Source organism: Antechinus flavipes, chromosome 5 (genome assembly GCF_016432865.1).
Source record: "Antechinus flavipes isolate AdamAnt ecotype Samford, QLD, Australia chromosome 5, AdamAnt_v2, whole genome shotgun sequence".
NCBI classification, from domain to species: domain Eukaryota; kingdom Metazoa; phylum Chordata; class Mammalia; order Dasyuromorphia; family Dasyuridae; genus Antechinus; species Antechinus flavipes.
Window position 1 is genome coordinate 220657044 of NC_067402.1, and position 10730 is coordinate 220667773.

The 10730-nt window shown below is 33.3% G+C and overlaps 1 protein-coding gene across 1 annotated transcript; it reads right to left on the reverse strand.

Moving 5' to 3' along the window:
* Positions 1-9502: 9502 nt before the first annotated feature.
* Positions 9503-10441, reverse strand: LOC127538387 (olfactory receptor 6C2-like). Its single transcript, XM_051962126.1, has one exon. The coding sequence runs from the start codon at positions 10439-10441 to the stop codon at positions 9503-9505; it is 939 nt and encodes a 312-aa protein (XP_051818086.1).
* Positions 10442-10730: the final 289 nt, after the last annotated feature.

Consider the following 10730-nt stretch of genomic DNA (forward strand, 5'->3'; position numbering starts at 1 on the left):
TAGCTAAATTGGTAGCTGAGATATTTGTCAAGATTACTTATACTTCATCATTACAAGAAATCAAATTCAATATCAATTGTAGAGGAGCTATAAAGCCACAGTATGTGATTGGAATATTTAATATGGGTTTCTTGGCAGTTATATTTCTAGACTTATTGAACCCTACCAAAAGAAACACATCCTTTTTTTTGCTCTGAATGACTTTTCATTTGCTCTGAATGACTTTTTGACAGATCTCCATAAATCTTGGCAAAAGAAGTCAGACCCAAATACTTCTTTCCTAATACCTCAGAATCCAAAGTAGCTGTTGAATCCCATATTGCATATATTTTTGAATGCAAGAAGAAATCATCTATTGATATTAGTATATTATTTATGTTTTTTCTAACTCCTTTCAGGAATAAACAAGTTCATATTAACTAAAGTTTCAAAGGCTTATTGATACTGATGATCTTTATCCATATAGAATTAGTTGATAACATTTTTATTTTAACATACTGAGTAAAGGTTCCATATTTCTTACAGATGTGATCTACCACTAGTGATTATTGGAATCTGTATTTTCATTACATGAACACATTATTAACAAGTAACTGAATTCCACAAAATTTTCTAATTCAAAAATGTCATTAAAAAGGAATTATATAGCAAATATAAAGTAGCTAAATGCTGGATCCATTAGATTAAAAATAAACATAAAGGAAATCTACCTATGTTAAAACCATCATTAAATAATATAAGCTAACTAATACTCAGAGCTCCCATTCAATGTTTTACAGGCTATTTGTTGGGTACAATGAATATACACATTTTTGATAGCTGGTGGTTCAGGGCATGTCTGTAGAGGACCTTGCCTCTTTTCTGAATGTCAGTGATTTAGTTTGAACCTATCTTACCCCTACCAAAAGCAGGAGACAATGATTTTTCCTAGACATAAGAAATAAAAGAAGAGTAGCTGGAAGGAAAATAACAGCATTGCGAAAGAAGCAAGAAGAATAAGATTTTCTACACCTTAGGAATAAGTTGGAAGATATCTGGATAGCATTAGTTCCCATTCCCTCCCGAATTTATGGTATCCATCCTGTTCCTCCACAATTCCCATCACACTAAGTTGCTGAGAAAAATAATGCTCATCCTTGGCTTTCTCTATAGCAGTGTAAAAGTGTAAAACAAAGCTTGGCCAAGAACAGGAAGATAAAAATTAAAAGGAGAGAAAGTTCTGCTAATTAATTTCCAGTGCTGGATAATGGAACCTAGGTCTTCTGGGGCTCACTGGTTTATAATTTTTTTTTTTGTAGTAAATGTACCAAACCACCTGCTTGCAACCAGGACAGAGTAGTCTAAAAGGCTCACAGATAATTCCCAGGTGCATGGAGGCTGCAATTCTGTGACTCCCTGCCCCAGCTCCTTGCCTTGGTCTCTCTGTACTGTGATCTGGGCTCAGCAGAATGACTTTCTGTCCCTTTGAAACAGACCTGTTCTTTAGTTCTTCCAATATACCTTCTTCTGCAAGTGTGTTGTACTCCAAATATTTGTAGATTCTTCGACTCCAAAACCAGTTTAGAAGCTTAATCTGCTCTTGGTTTGAGAGAAAGTCAGAGGAGGTCACAGAAAGCCATGTCTGCTCTTTGGCATCTTCCACCTTTTGTCATTATGAAGGAAGAATAACCCTATATAGTCAGAAGTCATGAATATGGGTCAATTATATGAAGATGAATTTTAAAAAAATAAAGGAGCAACAAAGAGGAATGTCTTGGTAGAAGTGGGCCATTTAGAAGAGGATTTCTTAATTTTTTCCACTTGTGTTTTCCCCAGAAATTTTTACATGATATTGTTATATAAATATATGATATAAGCAATCCATCATTTACTGAAAATAAATCCTAAGTTCATGACTCTGACATTCATTTATGATGTTTCATATGAGGCCTTAAATCACAGTTTAAGAAGTGGTATTTAGAAGAAACATTCACTGAAGAATTTTCATAGGAAAGTAGAAAATAGAAGGGTGGTGGGTAATGCTTGAACTTGATTCTCATTATTATTTGTTTAAAAAAAGAATATTTATACACATTCAGTTGGATAGAGAATAGTGAAATAGGAGAGGAAAGGAATAAAAAATGGGGTGGTGATAAAGAGGATTGTTGATTGAGGAATGCTGTAGTAACAAGTAAAACAAAATTTTAAGGAAAGGCAGGATGATAACAGAGAGAAAAAGACAAAAAGAAGAAAATAGAATGAAGGAAAATGCACAATTAGCAATCATAAGTGTGAATTGGAATGAGATGAAATCACACATTAATTAAAAGCAGGTTGAAGAATGCAGAAACCATAATCCAATAATTTGTTATCTACAAAAGACATGCATGAAACACAAAGACACCAAGAGAGTGAAAATAAAGATCATGACCAGAATTATTGTGCTTCATTCAGTTAAAATAAAAAAAAAAAAGCATCGGTAGTAATCATGATTTTGGATAAAGTAAAAGCAAAAATAGACCTAAATTTAAAAGATGAATTTGAAAGCTACATTTTGTTAAAAAGTACCATTAACCATGAAGTAATATAAAATTTATTGGAAATTTCTCTGATAAATATCTGGGGAAATGAGCCAATTTCATAAAAAATAGGAGCCATTCCCCCATAGTGAAATGGTTAAATCATAATAGTAGGCAGTTTTCAAATGAAGAAATGAAAATTATCTAAAATACTAATGTTCTAATTGAGTATTGATTGAAAAATGCAAATTAAAACAACTCTATGCTATCACTTCACATATATCAGAAATATCAAATGTTTTAGGGGATGAGGAAAAAGAAGTTCACAAACTTTTTGTGGTGTTGTAAACTTGTGCAATCATTCTAGAGAATGATTTAGACCTACTGTATACCCAAAGGGCAATAAAACTGTCCATACCCTGCATACCCTTTGATTCATTAATACCATGCTAGGCATGTACCCCAAGGAGGCTAAAGCAAAAAAGAACAAAATCTTTTCTATGATACTATTTATAGTAGCTCTTTTTCTGGTGACAAAGTTTGGGAAGTGAGGCAATTGATAATGACTGAATAAGTTGTGGTTTATAATTGCAAGTTGTACCATATATGAGTACTATTGTGGTCTAGGAAATGATGTTGGGGTGGTTTCAGAAAATTCATAGTAGGAAATATTTGAACTGATGCAAAGTGAAATGAGAAGAACCAGATGGTTGTACACAGTGATGAGAATATTGTAATGAACATCATCTAAGAATGACTTGGCTGCTCTGATCAATAAATGAGGTAAATAGTTTCAAACGACTTGAGATTAAAAAAAAATGCTACCCATCTCTACAGACTAAACTGATGACATCTGAAATTGAAGTAGCGTTTTTTTCATTTTCTTTTTTTGCGAGGGGTTTGCTTTTTTAATAATATGCCTAATGTGGCAGATTTTTTTATGATTTCATGTTTATAATTGTTATTTTTTTTCCTAATTTTTCAGTGGAAAACAGTATACTGGGAGGAACTGAGAGAATTTTAAACTCAGAATTTAAAATGAAAAGAATGCTAAAAATAAATATTAAATTAAAAAAAGAAAGTAGAAGGAAAAAAGTATCATTACAAATAAGGAATTGGAGAAAAGGTAGAAACATAAAATTTTGAAAGGCTTGCTTAATTGAAAATGAAAAAGGGTTAAAAACAAATAAATACTCAGAAATAAGTTAAAAAATAAATTAAATATTTCAATTCCAAGAGTTTTGGATAGAAAAGGCAAATAGGGAGTAGGAAAAAGTGAAGAGACTACACTTCATTAAACTAAGCTAATTACATAAACAAAGTACTGATTTAGAAGGAGAGAAACATTAATTTAAAAGAAATAACAGGAAAGCACATGTCTGACACTAATAAATTAACATATTAATTGATTAAACAATCTAAAAAATGAAAAAAAAATAGGGGAAGAGTGGGACAAAATGAAATGCAGTATATTTTATTAAAAAAAATCTTTTCCATGATTTTTTAAAATTTTGGGGCAGCTAGGTGTCACAGTGGATAGAACACCAGCCCTGAAGCCAGAAGGACTGAGTTCAAATCTGGCCTCAGACACTACATACTTTTTAGCAATGTGACCCTGGACAAGTCATTTAACCCCACTTGCCTCTGGGGAAAAAAAAAATCATCATTTCCCTCAAGTAGTTATTCTTTCAAAAACTATTTCATATAGCAAATATTTTTGAACGGTATAAAAGGCAAAAGCAAAACAATGGTAAACTATCAGCACTACTGACAAATACTTCTAAATGTCTGAAAATATATGCAATGTGTAGTACTTGTAGTATCTTGAAATTTTCTTGAAGCTATTGTCTCAGTATTTGCCTCTTTACTAATTTGGTTTTTGGCAATCTTTTTTTTTTTTCCCTCCTTGGTAATCTTTGCTAATTCCCTAGGATTTTCTATAAGACTAAATAAGGATAGTTTTATATCCCCTTTACTTATCTTTATGCCAGCTTTTTTTTTTTTTCTTCTGCTATTACTTTTATTCTCAGAGGTATATAAAATAATAGTCAGGATAGTTGCTATCTTTGCTTTATTCCAATATTTATTGAAAAATATTCTAATTATCACCATTTTCCAAGATGATTTCTTCTGGTTTTAAATAGATCCATTTTGTGATATTGAAAAGAAGGCCCCTAATAGATTTTTTTTTTTGTTTTTGGTGTAGCATGAATGCATGTTGTATATTGTCAAAGACTTTTTCTATATCTATTGAGATAATCATGTAATTTTCTTTTAATATTTAATTGGTTGTATATTATAAAATAATATAAATAATATATAATACAATAACATAATATATAATATAATATCTACATAATTATAAAATTATATAAAATTATAAAAATATTAAATTACATTTAATTGATTTAATATTGATTCTCCCCAAATGTTGAATTCTTTTTCCATCACTTGAATAAATCCTATGCTAAGTCTTGTGAATCTGTGTGCATGTAAGTGCAGTTAATGACGTTATTTCAGAAAGGGCAGAAACTAATGTTTTGGATGGGAAAAATGAGCCAGAGAAATGAAAATTCTGTCAAAGCGCATTAGGCCAGTTTTCTTAAGATATATTTCATTAATTAAGTGCCTCCTTTGTGCTAGGCATTGTTTCTTTTACAAAAATTGTTTCCTTGTATCCATACCACAACCTTGTGAAGTAAGTGACATTCTGAATTTAAAAAAAGAAAGGATAATTGAGATCAGAGTTAGTCAGAGAACATTTTAGGTAGAAATTGAAAAAAAAAGTTCACTGTGGGGGAAAAAAGTTTAAGATGCCTGGTAATGCAGGCGGCAATGGATAATAATTTCTTGAAGGGTTAGAGACACTAAGACTATATGTTAGTTAAAAGTGTTATGAAAAGCATAGTACTGGCACATGGCTTCTTGAAGCCAATAGTTTTTTTTTTTTTCTTAATTGTTGCTTCTATGGATATATCTTTGACACAGAAAATTGAAAGGCCTATGGGAAAATTAGCTCCTGAAAGTGATAAAGAAAGGATTATGAATAGAGTTAGTTTTGTGTTTAGAGTAATTGAATTAAAATAGTGAGGGTAGAGACTACATCATGATTGGGAATCTGCATAATACATGGGAGAGGAGAGAGGATGACTCTGTTTGAGTTAGGTTGGATTATTTTTCTGGAGACAATCTTACTTATTTATATGTGAAAAAGTGACTGAAGGAATATAAGAATTCCTCTGTTTTCTTGGCATTTTCTTATAGGGATTTCTTTACCTTTTTATTAAGATGGTGGAACTGAAAGTGAAAGAAAAGAAAGTCTGTTATGTCTGAGGAGAAGGCATAGATATAACAAGAAAGTTGTTTATTAAAAACAAAAGGAAGGTTCAAGAAGACACAATGTAAGAATATTGAAAGGGATAATGGAGATATGTGAAAGATAGAGTTGACCCAGATGGTTTTGAGTAAGAGGGGAGATGTCTGTGAATAGAACTTTTCCATATAGGGTTCCACATGCAGGTACATGACAATAGTCCGTGATGAGAGATTTGCTTAGAAATCTAGCCCGGATCTAAATGATAATAAATAGTTCAACTCTTCATGATACCATTTGGAGTTTACTTGACAAAGATACTGAAATGGTTTGCCATTTTCATCCAGTTCATTTTACAGATGAGGAAACTGAGATAAACAAGGTTAAGTGACTTGCCTATCAGGGTCAAGTAAGTTTCTGAAGATTGGATTTTAACTCAAGTTCTCCTAATTCCAGGACCAGTGTTCTAGTTATTGTGCAACCTAGCTCCCCTTACTCAAATTATACAGGACTTTATTTGCCAAATTGAGAAGCTTGTGTTTAATTTAAGCAATTAGTGAATCACTGAAGATTCTTTAGCAGGTTAATGGCATTGTCAGATAGAAGATTATTTTGGCTACTATGTGAATGATGGAAGGTAGAGGAAAAATACTGAAAATGTTGAAACCTAAATAAGTAGATATTATAGTTGTCTAGGTAAGCTGTCTGCAACTGAGTGTTCAATATGCAAAATGATTCCAAGAAAGAGATTTGGTAAGCAGATGATCAGCTCCATCAGGGAAATGTGCAAAAACAAAAATGTGCTAAGTTATAGCAATATCTACAATCATTAAAAACATAATAGAGAAAATATCCTTATTATTGCTCAGGACAAAAACCTCATAGACATTAGAATCATACTCATATATGCTAAGTATTGTGGGAACAAGAATCCATAAGATTATTTAAAGTCAGAGTACAGTGCAAGGTCAAGAATGCCAATATAGTAGTCATGAAATAGAGTAATCAAAAGACAATTTCAAGTGACCAGATTGGTATAAGAAGCAGACACAAGGATCTAGGGAAAAACAGGACATGAAATTAGAATCAAGTTTGTTTAGTTCAATACAGGAACAAATGAATTCATAGTCAGGAGCAGTAAGGAAAATCTTCCAATATATGTTCACAATTTGGAACAGGGAAAGGATGATCCAAATTTATAGGAAGACGATATCCCACATTCTTAAGAAGCATTCGTTCATTGAGGTCATTGGTCATTTTTCCAATTCATACTTCCCTTGCCAGGGTAGGTTCCAGAAAAAGGGACTACTACAATTTTCAGTAAAGTAAGAGGTAACTCCATTGGCAACTCTTTTTCTAACACTGGCTCTTACCAATATGCTTACTCTTAACAATCAGCCTATAGACTTATTTCTTTAGCAAGAACATTTAATTAAATGGCATGGCAACATCAGCAATGGTGAAGCATGAGCCCTTAAACAGGAGGCTCAGTCATCTTTACCTAATACACAAAGTCGAACTAATAGCACCTTGATAGTGTATCTTGTGTGATCAAGGCAATTGGAACTAGTAACTGCAACTGCAAGATTTCCATATCCTTTCTTCCTGCAAAGGGTCCTCATGAAATTAGCTGCAAGGCATGATGTCAGGGATGGATAAAGGATGGAAGAGTTGCTCATCTGGTTTGACACCTGGACAGGCACACCTGTTAATCTCACATTTATGAGGCATAGTAATTTGACAGGATGAATCAGTTCACTGTATGTTGATCATCTTCTAAAGTAGCTCCTAATGATCTGCCTCTATTGAACTATACTCAACAGGCCCATTGGAAAGTTGTAAACAGACAGAATTCAGCAAGCTATTCTGACCTTGGTCTATTACTGCTGATAGGCTAGCAAATCACTTTTCTATATGATTTTTCTTGGGACAAAGCATCACTTTTGGATGAATGCTCTAACTGTACTTCTTGGACTTATATTTTAATTTTTCTTGCTTTTATTCAGTTGTTCAGTTGTGTGAGACTCATCATCATGATTACAAAATCATAGCATGCTAGCCTTCTCTATTTCACTAACTTATGTAGTCTATCCAATTCATGTTCATTATTTTCAGGATATTATCTATACATTTCATCATCTGCCAACCCCTTTCCCTTTTGTTTTCCATTTTAATAAACATTAAGATCTTTTTCCTATGAGTTCTTTTTGGTGGCCAAAATATTAGAGCTTTTGTTTCAGTATTTGACCTTACAATGAATAGCCTGAATGAATTTCTTTTAAGTATCAACTTATTACAGCTCCTTACTGTCCAAGGGACTCTTTAAAAGTCTTCTCCAACCCACAATTCAAAAGTGTAGATCCAGTGGTACTCAGCTTCAGGCAAAGTGCTTCTATGCTCTTTAATTTGAGGCAATGACACTTAGGCTAGGGCTCTCAGAAGCTTATTTTCTTTGACTCCAGAACCTACGTTTTGAGGTTTTTCAACATTAGGCAGGAGGTAAGAGAGGCTTAGGCTAGAATCCCTCTATATTTAAGAACCCTTAGTAAGGCTTTTCCCTCTTACCTGAATGACGATTTTTTACTAATTACAATTTGTAGCTTTCTTTTAAGTTCAGCATACAAAAATACATATGCATTTTTTTCCCTCAACTTTAGTGAATTCTAACGACTTTTTTGTGTGCAGAGCAATTTCCTTTACATCTAGGGTGAGGAAAGAAATACACATAAACACACTCATATATGCACATAAACATCTGTGTGTGTGTGTGTGTGTGTGTGTGTGTGTGTAAATATCAGTCTTTTGTTATACATTGCTGTACCTCCTTTTTAATTTCTTCTTCATTTTTTACTTGTTGAAGTATCTCCAAGTCATTCCTTCCCATACCAAAAATTTAAAGTAATGTCACAAACCATCAGATCCAAAATCCTCCTTTTATCTATGTGGAAACTAAGGCAACATATCTAATTAGTGAATGATGTATACATAAGATCAAGTTTCCTGATTGTCTATCCAATAGTCATTCTACTCTTTTAGAGAGGTGATAACTAAATAAATGCTCAGAATAGACTTGCCAATCCAAACACAACAGGTATGATCTAAATGTCATTTTTACTTTTTCTTACAGGAAAATAGGTACTGGATGGAAAGAGTCCAAAGAGTTAATTTCATAGGTATAAGTTTAAAGAAACCCTGCAAAGAATATTCCATTTTATGCATACTTGTTGACCTGTAAACCTCAGGCATAATTTTATGAATATTGCTAATTTTCTCTTTTCATCATGGGAGTATGCAAATTAGGGTGGAAAAGACAACCATAAATATCCTGAAAGTTCATTTTCATACTACTTAAAAATGAAAACTTTAATTGAGGAGGGAAAGGTAATCTCTTGTTCTATGATATGTCTTGAGCATGCTGGAGGAGAGTAACACTGATGGCTTTGCACAGCTTTGTCTCACTGAAATCCAATTTACTTGTAAATTAAGACATCATCCTCCTGATTTTATTGATCCTCTTTGAGAATATTAGAGGAACAACAACAGGCCATGAGAATTATAGATAAAGAGCTGTGAAGACTTAACAGAACTTAGGAAAACACAAAATAGTGTAGGTTGTCCAGAATACATACAACAAAGTTAGTAATGATTCACTTTATGTCTTATGACTTCATATCTCAATCATGGTAGCCTCTTACTTTTTTGTGAGAAATGCAATCCTTTTTACTGAATCCCTAAAGGCTTGTTTGACTTGCTTATTTCTGAGGGTATAAATGAAGGGGTTCATCACTGGAGCCACTGAGGTCGTGAGCACTGATACTACCTTATTCAAAGCTACCCCTTCCTTTGCAGAAGGTTTGATGTAGATGAAGATGCAGCTGCCATAGCTGATGGACACAACAATCATGTGAGAGGAACAAGTGGAAAATGCCTTTTTCCTTTGTTGGGCAGAGGGAAATCTGAGAATTGTCCTAATGATATATGTATAGGACAGAACCACACACACCAAAGTGATAATTAATGTCAATATAGCAAAGATTAAAATCATCTTTTCTATGAACTGTGTATCAGAGCAAGTGATCTGTAGGATGGGAGATGCATCACAGCCAAAATGGTCAATAATATTTGAGTCACAGAATTCTAGCTGGAGTCCCAGACTAAGTGGTGGAAGGATAATCATGAACCCAGCTAGCCAACAACAAAGGACAAAAGTTATACAGACCCTATTATTCATGATAGTTGTATAATGAAGAGGCTTACATATAGCCACATAGCGGTCATAGGACATAGCAGCCAAAAGAAAAAACTCTGTTGCACCCAAGAGTATGACAAAAAATAACTGGGTGGCACAAGCATTATAGGTCACAGTATTGTCCCCACTTGACATGCTATATAGGAATCTGGGAATACAGACAGTTGTGAAGGAGACTTCTAGGAAAGAGAAATTGCGGAGGAAAAAATACATGGGGGTTTTAAGGTGAGGATCTGATAAGGTGAGGAAGATGATTGTCAAGTTTCCAATTACACTCAAAATATAGGTGAGAAGAAGAAAGACAAAAAGGAGGACCTGTAGTTGTGGGTCATCTGTAAGCCCTTTCAGGATGAATAATGTGATTCCTGTGTGGTTTCTCATTCTTGACTTCCAACATTGAAAAGACCTATATGTAAAGGTAAGAAAGAGATTGAATTGGAGTTGGAGTACAGTAAATTATGTTTAGAAATGGGATTTAGATAGAAAACCTATCTAAATTTCTCATATGATTTTTCTTTCATAATTGAAAAGATGTTATGTAAATATGCTGTTGGCCTTGGATGCATATCAGTGGAAGGATGGGGAATTTTAATTTAAATTAATTCAGCTCTTCAGCCTCCTGGTAATGGCAGAAATTCTGATCACTTCTATTTGAACCTTGACCTTAGAC